General features: G+C 41.9%; 1 protein-coding gene across 3 annotated transcripts in view; it reads right to left on the bottom strand.

Annotated features, from left to right (window-relative positions):
• The window catches only part of ICOSLG (inducible T cell costimulator ligand), a 20,016-nt gene extending 4,394 nt beyond the window's left edge, over positions 1-15,622 (bottom strand). Inside the window, exons 1-7 of one of the 3 annotated variants that reach the window (XM_081908070.1) lie at positions 15,253-15,622; positions 11,935-11,972; positions 10,623-10,982; positions 9,639-9,905; positions 8,730-8,891; positions 4,717-6,094; positions 2,079-2,241 (exon numbers count right to left, since the gene is read on the bottom strand). In XM_081908070.1, the coding sequence (XP_081764196.1) occupies positions 6,051-6,094; positions 8,730-8,891; positions 9,639-9,905; positions 10,623-10,982; positions 11,935-11,972; positions 15,253-15,266 (885 nt within the window). In that variant the 5' untranslated portion in view covers positions 15,267-15,622 and the 3' untranslated portion in view covers positions 2,079-2,241; positions 4,717-6,050. Of the gene's footprint in view, positions 1-2,078; positions 2,242-3,729; positions 6,095-8,729; positions 8,892-9,638; positions 9,906-10,622; positions 11,077-11,934; positions 11,973-15,252 lie in introns of those variants that run through there. The other 2 variants (XM_081908068.1, XM_081908069.1) reach the window with 2 other exon arrangements.

The following is a 15,622-nucleotide window of genomic DNA, read 5'->3' as shown; positions in this document are numbered from 1 at the left end:
TGTAACCTGAGGTACCACTGTATTTGATTAGGTTTCACATGAAAGGTTGGGCCACAGTAGATTTGTTAGTCTTCAAGGTGCCAAGAGACTCTGTTGCTTTCAGTATAACAAACTGACATGGCTAACCCTCCAGAAACCAAAGTTTGCAACTGCTTCAAATTTTCTCAACACACTGTCAGTTTTAAAAAAGAGGATCAGTAATATAGTTTCATATCAAAAAGAGGATCAGCACAATATAGTTTCATATCTTCTTAGACCAGGGCCAAAAGAGTAGGAGTAGGGAAACATGGTGGGACTTTCCTAGGAGGGTAAATGGAAACTTGATGAACATCTTTCAGTACTGCACTCCATGTGATAAATTTTTAGCTCTTAAGTATGAACCTTTGTTTCACACAGTTTCCAGATTGAGGCAGACCATCTCCTCTTAGACTGGTATCTGAAGAAATTATGAACTCACATGCAGTGCAAGCCAAGCCAGGCCAAACTACGAGTGCCTGTCTGACACCGTAACACATTGTAAGAGTTTGCCAATTTTCAGCAGGCCCCTCTAAACTCTGTCCTATCTGGACTGAGTCAGGTTGATTCATCCTCATCCAGTGGTTACAGGCATGTATTCAAGAACACACTACCTTTAAAAATATATTATGAAAATGAGAACTAGGACTAGTGGAACAGAGCTATGTGACCCCTGCCTCTTGTACATAGGTGCAATCCTGATCGGTTTTTAAAAGAGAGGGGGTAGAACATTAACAGCCTGTCCTTCCTGCAGCAAGCTTACCTATGCCCCTTATCCACTGCACGAGGACAGGCAATTGCACTGCCAGTGCAAAATCTACCTAGTACTTCTAGCATTCATTCCTCACTATAGCTTCTCTTCTCTAAACATTTCCCAACTGAAGCATAATATGCAAAGTCACACTGGCTAAGGCTTCATGAAGTATCAAGAAAGAAAAATGGGAGGCAACTATTCACAAAACATTCCAAGGGTGTTTAACAAAGACTACAATGACTCTCATAATCGCACTCTGTTATAATCAACATCCACATTGCTCATGTTATTGATGTGTACTTTAGATTCAAGAATCTGCTGCGTATACTAGATTGAGTTTCAGGCAAGTGATAGCCTGAATCAATGGGCAAACCTGATAAGCAATGGACCAACAGCTTGGCATTTGTGTGTGAAACCATCATGTAATGTACTTATTTTGCTTGTGTCAGCATGTCACCTACAAAAGAAGAAGTGGACTTGGACATGAGTGAAACAAATGTGCAATAATGAGAGCAGACCCATTAGCACATGATGAAAGAATTGACATTTAGAAAACCTCAAGTATGGCAACTTCAGTGGATTGCGTGAACTTGCCTTCAAATTTAGTTGAATTCAAGATTAAACTTTACATGAACTATGAAGAAAACAGGACAAGTGGTGATTATAAAAGAGACTACTGTTTGAAAATAAAACCAGCCCCTTTCTGATCTGCCTAAAAAGTTTTAAGTACAATTTTTCAGCCCCAGTCAACAGCATATGCAAATATACCATATATGTGTTAAGGAAATATGGACAGAGCCTCCTCTTTCTTAATATTGCTTTGTTCCCCAATGTTTATAAACCTAATGGCTTGGTACCAGGTTTAGCATTCATCAAACACCTGAGAGTAATGGAGCTGAAATGTGTTTAAAGCGTTTTGAGATACAGAATATTAAAATAAACACTTTTGAGAAACCTTTCCTTTCCTTAACTGTACTGGTAAGATCACAACATCAGGCCCAAGGTTCATTCTGTTCCCAAAGGGGACATCCAAATGTCTATGGGAAGCCCATAAACCTAGAATTTGAGGGGATATTCGGGGTGGGGGAGGATATTCTGAGATCATTGACTTAAAGATCCAAAATGTGAATAGTTCTTTGTCATTTAACTAGGAAATAAACTGAGCAAGTGGCTATAAAATCTCCTCCTATACCTGAAGTCCAGTGAATCTCTGACCACCGAGGGTGGAACACAGTAAAAGAAGTGGTTGACTGAATTAGAATATAAAATCAAGGGAATACAGATGATCGTTGGTTAAAATGCAACTTACCATGGTATGCAAGTAACTCAGGAATATCAAACTTTCTGTCCGTGAACCCTCTAGTCCTCTCCGACAAGCTCTGGGGACTCTCTTCCATGGCCGCAACCTCTATCTGGCTGGCTCATGCTCTCTTGGAATGTGTCTTTGAACTGTGGCCAGGCCCCTTCATTTGCTGAATGAAAAAATATGGAGAGAGTCAGGGTATATGTGTGTAGAAACCTCCTGCTTGCTGTCTGTATGGAGCATTAAGTTACACCCATTTGCTCCATCTACTCTGGCCTCTAGCACAGCCCGCCACAGGCATGCAACTCCCACAAGCCCTCAGGCGGAAAATTAATTCCCCACTCCTGATATAGCCACTTGGTTTGCCTGGGGAGCAAAAGTAGGACTTCTATAGTTTGACATTTGGTCCGTGTTGATTAGTTATTGTTTTTAGGACCCACCCTATTCCTGCAATTTTGAGTTGTTCTAAACTGCTTTTTAAAGATTGTGTTTTCACTGTTGTAACCCATGGCATAGGCTGCAACTGGATGGAGGTGGTCGCCAGGCGTAATTCATTTAAACATTTGATGGGTTTTTAATGAACTGGAGGTAGGGGCATTGAACACAGAGGAACTGCAAATCCAAAACCCTGAATAACTTGGGCTAGTTGTGATTGTAGTGTTTTAAGTCTGCTTTTAATGCTGCATTTTATATTGGTATACAGTGGTACCTCAGGTTATATATGCTCCAGGTTACATACGCTTCAGGTTACAGACTCGGCTAACCCAGAAATAGTACCTCGGGTTAAGAACTTTGCTTCAGGATGAGAACAGAAATCATGCTCTGGCGGCGCAGCAGCAGCAGGAGGCCCCATTAGCTAAAGTGGTGCTTCAGGTTAAGAACAGTTTCAGGTTAAGAACGGACCTCCGGAACGAATTAAGTACTTAACCCTGAGACCATCTGTACGAGGATGGATAATAAAATTTAATCATCATCTAGGAACTGGCTCTTTGTTCAAAGGAAAACCGAGCTTACATTGATTTAAAAACATTTTCAAAAAATATGTATTCATTTATTTAATAAAATTTACACACCACGATTGTAAAAAGCCTCAAAGCAGGTTGCAAAAAGATAAAGCAATTAAGTTCAAGAAAAATTCACAGCCATACTTCAAAACATACAAAAGTTTAAATACTAAAACAGATTAAAGTTACTTCAACTTTCTAAGGATCTGAGTAGGGTTGTCTAAACAAGAATGTTTTTAGTAGGCGCCAAAAAGAGTACATTGAAGGTGCATGCTTGATCTCCAAGCAGTGTACAACAGTATAAAACTTACAAACACTGAAACAATGTGATAAAAACAGAATTAAAATGCCATGCAAAAATACTGTGTACAAGGTCCAATCTTATACATCAGGTAGATCCTGCACTAAAAGATCAGTCTTCAGGAAACTTCTAAAGAAATGAAAGACAATGCTTCACGCAGGGCACAAGTGTTCATAACTAGAAAATTCCAAAACAAAAAAAAATTCCTTCCAGTAGCACCTTAAAGACCAACTAAGTTAGTTCTTGGTATGAGCTTTCGTGTGCATGCACACTTCTTCAGATACCTGAAGAAGTATCTGGAAGGAATTTTGTTTTGTTTTGACTATGGCAGACCAACACGGCTACCTATCTGTAACTAGAAAATTCCAATTTGTTTTTCCTTTGCTGGTAGCAGTGGAAGTATCTGACTTTTGTCGGTGAGGGAATAGGAGGTGAAGGGTGGGATGAGAGAAAATGAGTTATTTGCATTGAGATAAGTAAAACCTGAAGTTTCCACTGATGTGTTGAAGAGTGTGAAAACCCATTTTATCACAGTGCACTAGAACAAAACAACAACCAGGACATGATTTGTTTGGGAAGAAACAGACCAAAGTTTCACATTCACATTGCAGAATTTATAAACAAAGAAATAAAAAAATATATTTTTGTAAAGTCAAATAGATGATATCCCTGTGAAATTAACTAAGTAAAGTATTAGCTTCATAAGAATTTTCAGCTCATCTATTGTACAATATGTACAATAATTGCAGGGTATAAATGCAGAATGGTGCTTTTAAGGCAGGTTTTTCAACAATACTTACATAGGAAATAATTGAATACTTTCCCAAGTATTTAGAACTGAGTTGTAACAAGACCATCAACACAATTCCACTGGCTCTCTAATAAACAATTCAAGTCTTCTGGTTTGATCAAGGCTGTAATTTACATTGCTTTTCTGGTGTCTATGATGATTGAATTGATAAAGTACGTTGTTTAAAGTATGTGCCCCAAGATTTGTCTACTTTATCATGCCAATCAACACAGATGTCGCGGGGCTAAACAGATTTTGATTTAGCACGCCAAAATTTTAACTGTATGGATCAATTAATATAAAGACATCCTGAGGACTTCCATGGTAACCCTGAGATTTTACTTGAAAAGTGTTAAGTGAGATCCAGAAAGCTCCATGTACCCTCTAAGGTAATTTAGTCAACAGGGCAAGTTGAAACTGCCCCTTTCTAACACTCAGATGGCTAAGCATGGCATAAAGGGTTAAGAGAAATACTCCAATCTACTAATAAAACCCCAGATTAATGCATGTATCACCATTCGCTTTGTGCTGCTATCTCCACATGCCTACCTTGCCATCATATCTTCCAGTTCGGACTTAGCACACTGGCAACATGAAGCCAACAACTCAGTAAAGCATACGAACACTTGCACAAATCCAGAGCCCTGCATTCCTTCTGCTGCATACACTGTTCACGAGGAAGCATGAACAGAGCAGAGCTGTCTGTACTCCTTCAATGTTCAACCTGTAAATGCACATGACACTTCCCCTGCAAATGCATAGAATACTTGGGGTGAAATATTACAACTAGGATTTACAAGTTCCTGTCTTTGCAGTCTTGTTTGTTTAGATTTTGCAGCTGTACTGAAATGAGATGTCTGTCCACTAAAGCTGCTCTTGAAGAACCTCTGGCAAATGGTAATGCATTCACATGCCAGCATTTGAAACATTCCATTTGCTATTGTTACACAACTGGGCTGACTGTTAACTGGTTGAAGTATCTAACAGGGAAAAGCAATCATAATTAGCCCAAGGCCTTTTCATTTTTTGCCCAAGATTGCTTCGCCTTCAACAGTGGCAGAGCTTGCAATTAATATGGTTCCCACGTACGTAAGACGTATATGTTCAGATTGTGATGAAGCCATTAAAATGAGATAAGAACTCTGGCCTAACTTGGTCCCAAAGTGATGTCTGGTGTAGAGGATCATATTCCCAACAGATTTAACAGACCTGCCCACCTACCTGGAGGTGGTGTCCATGGCATATACCCCCCAAAAAGACAGCTGTCCTCGTGTGTCTGTCCTATACAACCAGACCTCTGGGTCTAATGTTGGGGGACTGATTCCATGTCAATCTTCCGTTCTATACCACCACCGGAAGACTGGGCTCAGAAGTGCCGCCACACTTCAGAAGATGACCACCTTTGCTGGATCAGGTCCATCTAGTCCAGCAGTCTACTTCCAAAAGAGGCCAATCGTTGGCTTTGAGGAGGCCGAAAAACAAGGCATGAAAGTACTAGTCAGTGGCATATGTTGCTGTAGAACAAAGATGCTCCATTAAGCCATTGACAAAATGGTCCTCCGTGAATTTCTTCAGTACCAAAATGTCATTAACAAGTGAAGCAGTCCTTGGAAAGCTCAAAGATGTATGTTGACTCCCCCCACAGAATCAGTTCTGAGCTGTGCCCAAGAAGTGTGCCCCTTCTGGGTTTCATTTGGTGGACTAACTTTATAGCATAGCCTTTATCTATCAGATGTGGGCCAGGTAGCATTCTGCCTTTCACCAGTAGAAGGGTAAACACGGCAAGCTGCTGGCAGTACATAAGTGTTCTGCTCCAGTCCATGCTCTGCTGCAGACAGATAACTCACAACCATCAGTCTCTGTGGGAATGTTTCCAGGCAACATTATTCTGGTAGTCCAAAATTTCTGTTTCCTATTTCAGCAGGAGCTTTAAAAAACACACACACAACAGAATATACAAATGTTATATGGGTCAGATTACAGAAATGTTATGTAGTAGGACAGGAATAAAACATCAAACCATGGTGCTGCCAGAGAATTTCCATTTCCGCCCCCCCCCAAGACCTCTTGTCTTGCCCATCTACAGCTGTCACAGCAACAAGGGCTAACAAATCAAGGTAATGGTGTCTGGTTTGTTAGGACCAGTGCTGGAATGCACCATGAACACCCTTGTTCTCTTATAATGGCAACGGTGTCCACCTGAGAGGTGCTGGAACTGAGTTCTGGCTGAAAATAGCCCTGGTTAGGACCCACCCTAAATTTATTTTCTTTGGGACATGACCGCATCCAAGCACCCTGAATGGTCAGAGCAATGGAGCTCCCAAAATGTGGGAAGCCAAGGGACAATATCCTTATAAGAGGAATCATTGGCTAGACATTTATTTGTAAGAGAAAGAAATGAGCAAGCTCAGAAAAGCATGTCAAAAATGTCAAGTTCTTATGTCAAAAATATTGTAAAGGGAGTTACAAGATGCTCAGAGCTCTGCATCAAGCTAAAATGTATGTTCTTATCAGTACAAAATTTCAGTTTAGGGGTCCGAAATACGTATGCATTCTTCAGGAAAACACTACTGGGCTAAGTGAACCATGACTACTGTGTTGTTTGATTCTTCATTTTTATGAACACCAATTGATAGGGAAAAAAAGATTCGTAGAACTTTTGGACTGAGGTGTATTACACGTGGTTGTGTATTCTAAATAGAATGAGGACCATTGAAACTGCTTTCAAGATGGCACACAAGGACTCAAGACATCACAAAGGGAAGGAAGTTCAATGTCATATTTTAAATAGGAATTAGAGAGACAGCTAGTCTAATTTGAGTTGGCACCAAGAGAAGGAACTGTCTGTTGAGCCAGGATTACATGAAAGTCCACAAGATGAAAAACCCGAACATGATGAATGGAAGGTTTACTGTCTACAAACACTGAGTGTCTCATTACCCTTGCCAACATTTGTTGGCAAGCAAGTTTAGGAATTTACGGATGGATATGACCTGGAAGGCATCTATGATTAATCAGATGCTCTGCAGATGTGGGACTGATTCTATGCTTCGTTTATTTTGTGGTTTTCTTATTTGAGTAAGTTGCTATGGCCAATGTTGTTCTGATTGCTTTGATATGACAACATTGTTTTAAGTAACAATTAGCATATGGTAGACCCAGATGATGTTTTGGAGCCAGAAGCCATTCTTCCAGTGAAACAAATAAATACAGCTGAGCCATAAACATCAATAAGAATGACATGGGAGCCAAGAATACTTGGCCATGGTGACATTATTGGCTCTCTTTATTGACATTATTAGTTCTCTTTAGTACAAGTGTGGCTAGAGTCTTTTTGGGAGGGGAGCATATTGTCTTTGACCCAATGGGAACCCTGAATTATGCATTAATAGAATCCTGAGTTAGAAGCAGAGTGACTACACCAGGGATGAGGGCCAAGACCCCTCCAGTGGCTGTTGGACTACAACATCCTTAACCACTGGTCACGTTGGCTCGAGCTGATGGGAGTCCATCACCATCTGGAAGACATTAGTTTCCCCAACCTCTGCTCTACACCAGCAACCAAGTTTACAGAAGGAAGCCTAAAGCAGTGTTTCCCAACCTTGTGCCTCCAGATGTTTTTGGCCTACAACTCCCATCATCCCTAGCTAGCAAGACCAGTGGTCAGGGATGATGGGAATTGTAGTTCAAAAACAGCTGGAGGCACAAGGTTGGGAAACACTGGCCTAAAGGCATTTCTAGCCAGTAGCTTTTCATGATAAGTGCATATTACACAACTGGCCCTCTTCTTGGGAGATTTGCCATACGTTGTCCACAGGTTGTCCAAAGTTAGAACTTTGTTCTTCAGCTCCTATTGTAGCAAGGGCTATTTGTAAAAAGGAAACCTACATGTTCTAGCAACCAGAGGAAGCCAGGATGAACCGAGACAACAAATAAGATGTTGAAGGCTTCCTTTGAGAAGGCCGACTCTGAAGTATCGCCATATTTTGAGAATGGACTACAATAAGTGCAGCACAACATGTCTTTCTTTTAATCTCTCCAGTTTCCCCTTCCACATGCCTGTTTTCCTAAGTTTGTGGCTGTAGGATGGGCCACTGTCATTTCAGTTTTCACAAGCAGGCATGCAAATGGAGAGTAGGTGGGAGTGAAAGTGGAAAGTGGGCCTAGGGTGCATGCTAACAGATCTTAAAATAGATCCCGCTTCATTAGAAAGTCTAACACCATCAACTAGCTTTCTTCCTCCATACAAGGAGATAATGCTACATACCCTTCCAGTGATCTCAACAGCGGGTCCACTTCAGCCTTGCTAAACCTTGTGTGTGCTTGAAATGTGGACTGTGGCAAACCTTACTGGTAATCATGGGAAGAGATTCCCTTGGGTGAAGATGTATACTCTACATGACAAGCTACTCTGGTTGTCTACACAAAGTATCAGCTGTATTGCTGCCTTAGAAATGCTAGTTTAACCATTCTGGAAGTCTTGGGGGGGGGAGAGAAATGAACCACTGCCTCTCTACTCCTACTACTTAGGGCTTGTTAAACTGGGTTTACTGTTCACTTACCAGTGTAAGTCATTAGAACAGAAGTCCTCCTTTTCTTCCACCCGATGTACAAAATAAGTAGAATGACTATTGAGACAGCTGCAACAGAAGCCAGAACCGCACCTTTTGTCTTACTTGGGTTGTTATCAACCGAGGGGCTATTTTCAGGACTGCTCGTGTCAACTAAATAGAAACAACGCCAAGGGGAGAAGGAGGAGGTTTTTTAAAAAGGCTCAGACAGAACAGGTCTGCAAACAACATAAACTGCACATCTTAACTGTTTTTATGCTTTACAACACATGCACAAAAACTGGATTTTACTAAAATACAATGAAACTTAAGAATCACCTTTTAGCAAAAGGAACTTTTATCCTAATAATTTGCACACTGCATGTAAAAGGATGGAAAACTTTGGTCATAACCCAGAGATTTTCCTTAAGCATATCTAAGTCAATAAGTTACATACACTCCCAGCTGAGTTATAGCCTTTCATCCAGCTCCCATTTCCCTAAAGGTCAGCCAGATAACAGACTTCACAACTGCTGAGTTTTGAAAACGGCATTTCAGCTAGCAGAATTGAAACAAAAGTTGTTGTGATTTAAGGTAGGTCTGTTTAACAGCCAAGATGCAGCAGGAGTAGGTGGGCCAAATGTCACCTTCTGATATGAGCTAACCTGCCAATAATTTGTGCGAAGGCTTTAAGTAGCATGTCCTGGAACCTATATGATTTATTATTGCATCTGAAATTAAATTTGAAGCTTTCCTCTCTATTTAAGAGGCGAAAGGCTTTTGTTCTAGCTGACAAATGATCACATGAATTACACTGTAGTTGTTTTTTTAGCTTACTTGACAAATTTGTTCTTCGCTATAAATATTTCACCATGCATGAAAAATATTTGAGAGGAGATAAAATGAAGAACATCAACTTACTGGTGGCAGTTAGATTTTGGTGCAGCTGCTCATTCTCAATTGTACACTCTAACTTGATAGCAGTAGCTGCTTTAACTGTTAACGTACTGAAAACACTGATCGTCCCATCAGGCGCTCTAGTATACTGTTGAGTTGAGTTCAAGAGGCTGATGTCAGTATGATTTACCCAATAAACGTTTGGTTGTGGGTACCCGTGGCTAGAAGTGCAATTAAATATCGTTTCTTCTCCAGATACCATGTGAGTTAGAACTGGCGCGCTGTAATTTGCTGGGGGGGAAAGTAAGGGCGACATATTTTAACACAGTCTGGAGCTGCTGTCAGTATAAAAGGCTGAGAGAAGGATTTTCAGTCCTCGGATTACACTAACACATGCAGTGGGAGTAGGGTCCTGTTTGCACACACAAGTAACTTGTACTGCCAGGTTGATGCCTTACTGTTGAACCAGAAATATTGGAAGTAGCGTTGTAGTATAGACTGTGACCTCATGGGCTGTTGGGGTGAATGAGGTTTCGGTCTACACACCTTCAGCTCTCCTCTGCGAAAAGCTCTCCATGAACAGGAGGGGTGCTGACAGGGCAGTGCTAGGGGAAAGGCCCTACTTCCATGGTAGAGCATCTGCTTTGCAACATATAGAAGGTCCTAGGCATCTCCAAGGTAGGGTTGTGAGAGATTCCTATTTGAAACCCTGGAGAGCTGCTGCCAGCCAGTGTAGGCAACACTGAGTTGGATGGACCAAGGCAGTTTCCTACAACCCTTGCTCAGGGAGTCATGCAGAATGGGAGAAAAAGGACGTGGCAATGGACGGGATTGCCCCTGGTGTGCCAAGCACATTTTCTTGTTTAAAACACCATTGGTCCTCCGTGCCCCATGTTAACTCAGAAACACACTTGAACACGCCTTTCTTCTATGCCATTCTCTGACATAGACAAAGTTTGGCAAAAGAACAGGAATTTATCACTGATGGTTTATAAACATTTGCTTTACCTGCCACTTTGAGGTTTGTTTTTACTTCTCTATGTACTTCAAATTTTCCTTCTTCATTCTTCTTCAGTACCACACAGGTATATGTGAACTCATCTTTAGGACTGATCCTTAACAGTTGCAGAGTAAACTTGCCCTCCTTCGGTTCCTCAGTAAACCGAGTCCTGTCTCTGAAGTCTGCACACTGGTTTTTCTCGCGGTATGAAGTAAGATCTTCATCAGAATAATAGGTTTCTACAAAGCACTTTATTTCCCCTTCTTTTCGCCATGTTACTCGAAAGTTATTTAAGATGAACGTGCCATTTAACTCATCGCATCTCAGTTCAACAGTACTTCCTATTATGCCAGTGACTGATATGTTAGCTATAAAGACAAAATGGGAAATTAAACGTATGCTTTTTACAAATGTCTCCATAAAATCCAGTTTTACTGGGGCCACATTTCTTTTCATTCCCACTGAAGAGAATAACTTATCGTATTTTTTTGCTCTGTAAGACTCACTTTTTCCCTCCTAAAAAGTAAGGGAAAATGTGTGTGCATCTTATGGAGCGAATGCAGGCTGCGCAGCTATCCCAGAAGCCAGAACAGCAAGAGGGATTGCTGCTTTCACTGCGCAGTGATACCTCTTGCTGTTCTGGCTTCTCAAATTCAGAATATTATTTTTTGGTTTTTTTTCCTCCTCCAAAAACTAGGTGCATCTTATGGTCTGGTGTGTCTTATAGAACGAAAAATACGGTAATTCACTAGTCTGAGTTCACTTGATGAATTCACTCTAATGGAAAGGTGACCTCGGCCTAATGGGGAACGCCCTCATGGCATCTACTCCTCTTTATTATTACTGATTTCTTCTTGATTACCTTCTACCTATGTCACAGCAACTGAGTCCAAGTGAAACTTAATTGAGTCTCAGGGTCTTCTCAGACTCTTCTCCAAGAGTCCATGGCCACATCTTCCATGCCACAAGGCATTGAACAGATACAGCTCTTCCTAACATGCAAATGTGGCAATGCGTATGTTGATTATCTTCCAGCAGTGCACATACTAAAACACAGAACCTATCTGAGGGGGAAACATCAACAGGAGATTCTAGCATGGCAGCTCTCCTGGGTAAGAGAAAGCATTATGGGAATTGTATTAAGAGTATGATTATTACCTGAAATGTTAATTTAGTCATCTGTATATTTTAAAGTGGCTTTGCATTTCTGCAGTCCATCCTGAACTTTAGGGAAAAGACAGGACTGATCATCCGCATTATCAGCATATTTAAAGGTTTGCTTTATATTTGAGCATAGCAAACAATACATTCATAACTTACCAGCTGTCTGAACCCAAAGGAACATCATAAATCCAAAGCTGAAACAAAATAAAAACAGATTATGACGCAAGAATTTTATAAACTACTAAATACATATTATTCAGAATTTGTAAGACACAACTAAACAACAAATATTGATACAAAGATTGTATAATAGCAACTTCAGAATTTTTCTCTGCAGTCCTCACGTGTATTCCCATATTATTTCAGAATTTCTTCTTTTTGTACACAACAACCCAATAACTGTAATGGAAATTTGTTTTATGTTGCTCCAAAGGATAGGACCAGAACCAAAAGGTTCAAGTTACAAGAAAGGGAATGCTAACTGAACATCAACAAGGATTCCCTGTTGGTATGAGTTGTTGGGAACAGGCTGCTTAGATGGTGAAAGACTCCTTTGTATTTTATATATATATATTTTTGGCACATTTGCTGTAGTGCCTGGGGGTTGAACTAGACAGCATTTTGACTTCCCTTCCAACTATATGATTCTAAGAAGGCAGGTCAATATTTTTATCTCTGTGTTGCTTATGGGAAAGGCCTGAAGCCAGGAGATTGTGGCTCTCTTCAGTTCAGACTATGGTTTCACTTCAGTCCAGACTATGTTTTGAATCATTACACCAACTCTCATGTGTGTTTGTGCTTTTGTGACTGTATTTATATTTATTAATTTGCTGTCCTTGAAGCAGGGGCAGAGGAAGGGGGTGGTCCACCCCGGGTGTAATTACTGGGGGGGGAGGGGGGTGACAAACGGCATGCCGCCTGCCTGCAACCCCCAAGCCTACCCCAAGCCGTCGGGGAAAGGGGCGGAGCTGCACTGCCTTGCCGATGGCCTTCCCCTTTCCCCCCTTTGTTTTTGACAGCTTGGGGGAGGCTTGGGAGTCATGGGCGGATGCTGCGCCGTTGCCCCCCCCCCACTCCTGGGCTTCTTCCTGGGGGGAGGGAAGCCTCCCCTGAGCTGTCAAAAGGAAGAGGGAAGGGAGGAAGGCTGTTGGCAAAGCAGTGCAGCTTCCTCCCCCCCCAGGAAGCAGCCCGCCATGGGCGGCTCACCCCCTGAGATGCTCGCCGCGGCACACCCCCCCCCCCGCCTTGGATGCCCTGGGTGCACAACATGTCGCCCCCTGGGTGCACAACATGTATGCCGCTCTGGGTGCTGGAGCAGCTAGCTCCGCCTATGACTTGAAGGTTCGGGGGGGGGGAATTAATCCATTTTAGAACCAATGCTTTTTGTGTGATTTTACTCACTGGTATGGAGCAGCATCACCTCTATTCCTTGCTGCCCATGGCACTTTTAATATATGAATGCTGGAACCTCGTTTTTTTACATGTGACACAGACCTATATACATAGCAGTATTAATAGATCTAGCTACAGGTTGGTAGCTGTGTTGGTCTGCCGTAGTTGAAACAAAATTAAAAAAATCCTTCCAGTAGCACCTTAGACTAGAGACCAACTAAGTTTGTTATTGATATGAGCTTTTGTGTGCATGCACAGATTCTTCAGTATTAATAGATGTGCCTGCTAAACTTCATTCAAAATAAGCCTACTATCAAAATAGCTCCGTCTTTTTCATTACAAATGAGGCAATAGTCCTTATATCCCTGCATTGTGGAAGACTCTGCCAATAGAGATTCAGTAACTGACTTCTGTTTCAACTTTTAAATGCCTGATGGAAACTTTTCTATGCAGGCAATTAAGAATACACCTTTCCACAATGGTTAATTGATGTCTCATGTTTATCTTTTTTTTAAAAAAAAATTACCACTTTGATATATTTTATGAAATAGTTGTACAGATTTATTTTTTTAAAATAAAATAACTAACTATCCAGGGTGCCTTTCCCTGGTGGTTACACACCTCAATCCCTGACAGACAATTAGTCATATGGGGAGCTGCAGTCAACCAATTTACACCAACTCAAGTCAATCAGCATCAGAAACATCCCTGCCATAGCTACAATGAAGTACAGTGGTACCTCGGATTAAGTACTTAATTCGTTCCGGAGGTCTGTACTTAACCTGAAACTGTTCTTAACCTGAAGCACCGCTTTAGCTAATGGGGCCTCCTGCTGCTGCTGCGCCACTGGAGCATGATTTCTGTTCTCATCCTGAAGCAAAGTTCTTAACCCGAGGTACTATTTCTGGGTTAGCGGAGTCTGTAACCTGAAGCATATGTAACCTGAAGCGTATGTAACCCGAGGTACCACTGTATAGATTATTGTTAGTGTGTGATCCTAAACATTTGTTTCAGCATTGTGATGCTGGGACAATGCTGTTGCAAAATTAATGTGTTCCAGAAGCATATGTTAAGCAGATTTAGCCAAGAAAGCACCACCCTAAGCACTTATTTTGCCAAGATAATCAAGATTATTCAATTGTTTCTAACACGATTGCATTATATTTATTTGAAGCACTGGTTCTGAATCAGGAAGTATACCTGCTCTTTCACAATGGTCAGGAACAGCTGGTTTCCAACCACTGAGAAATAAAAGCATTCAGAATTTGTTTCAAAGTGTTTGTTTACTCAATTCATGTTCTATTTATTCCTGTCTCATTCTCTTGGTATTCAGGTTTGCTTGTGTTGTGGTTAGTTTCACTGACCACTTCCACAGCACTGGGCTAACACTGCCAGAGTGTTTTGAGTCACAAATTCAATTGTGACGTTTCTATTTGTCACCTTTCAAAACTTACAAAGAAGAATCCCAACAAGCTAACTGTAACTATATTACAAAAATGCCATAGTATCAATAAAGATGAGCCATGTGTTATGTTTTTCAGTTGTTTAAGCTGATAGTTGAGCAGGACCCGTCTCTCTCTCAAAAAAAAGCCTGGCTTACAAAGTAGTCAAAAATCAGTTCTGTCTACTAGCGTATCAGCTTAATTTCCCTGTCCTGACTAGCAGCCATTCAATAAAATATTCAGAAAGTAATGTTAACATGCCTTTACTTTTGGTTGCATTACTCTTGATGCGTTTGCTACCCTAGGCGAAAACAATTTAATCAATAAAGCCTGGATCACCCCAGCTTGCAGTAGGGTTGTTTCCATTCAATTTAGTAATACTTAAGTTTCAGCAAAGGTGCCTGATTGCTGTTAAAAGCATATCAATGCAAGCAACATTTTAATAATAACAATAGCAGCAGCAACGATCCGCATACAGAATAGCGCAACACCCATGTGTAGGAAATCGCCTCGGCGTTTAAATATCGTATGCAAGCAAATTTATTCCACCTGGCCTGCAAGCAAAGCAACAACTAGCTGAGAGAGAAGCTCCAGGAAGGAGCGTGCAAAGTGCGAGACTTTGCTTAGAGACTCCACTCACCTTTTCGGCACCATCGTGTCGGCGGCGGCGGCCTCAGCTGCAAAGTGCGCGAGGGCAACTAAACCCGCCGGCGGGGCGCCCCTCGCGCCGCCATCTCCGGACCCCCCGAAATTCCCCCGCGGAGACGCCTTGCAGCCGCAAATGGAGAGCCGGCGGTGGCGCGCTGCGGCTGGCCGCCTACGCCTCCCGAGGGGCGCGGCACAGTGGCTCTCCGGAGCAGCCGCTTCCTTGAGGAAACTCCCGGCCGCAAAGCTCGCGCCGAGGCTTCTCCCTCCCGCGGAGGGAAAGGAAGGGAAGAAAGCGGGGATTCCCGAGGCCTGGCACCCAGGAGGAGGCGCCTCCGTCCCTCTCGCCCGCTTGAAATAGGCGC

The sequence above is a fragment of the Podarcis melisellensis genome (genome assembly GCF_964234715.1).
Source record: "Podarcis melisellensis genome assembly, chromosome: 4".
Classification (NCBI taxonomy): domain Eukaryota; kingdom Metazoa; phylum Chordata; class Lepidosauria; order Squamata; family Lacertidae; genus Podarcis; species Podarcis melisellensis.
The sequence above is the reverse complement of the archived record's forward strand: the minus strand, read 5'-3'. Positions and strand labels throughout refer to the sequence as shown.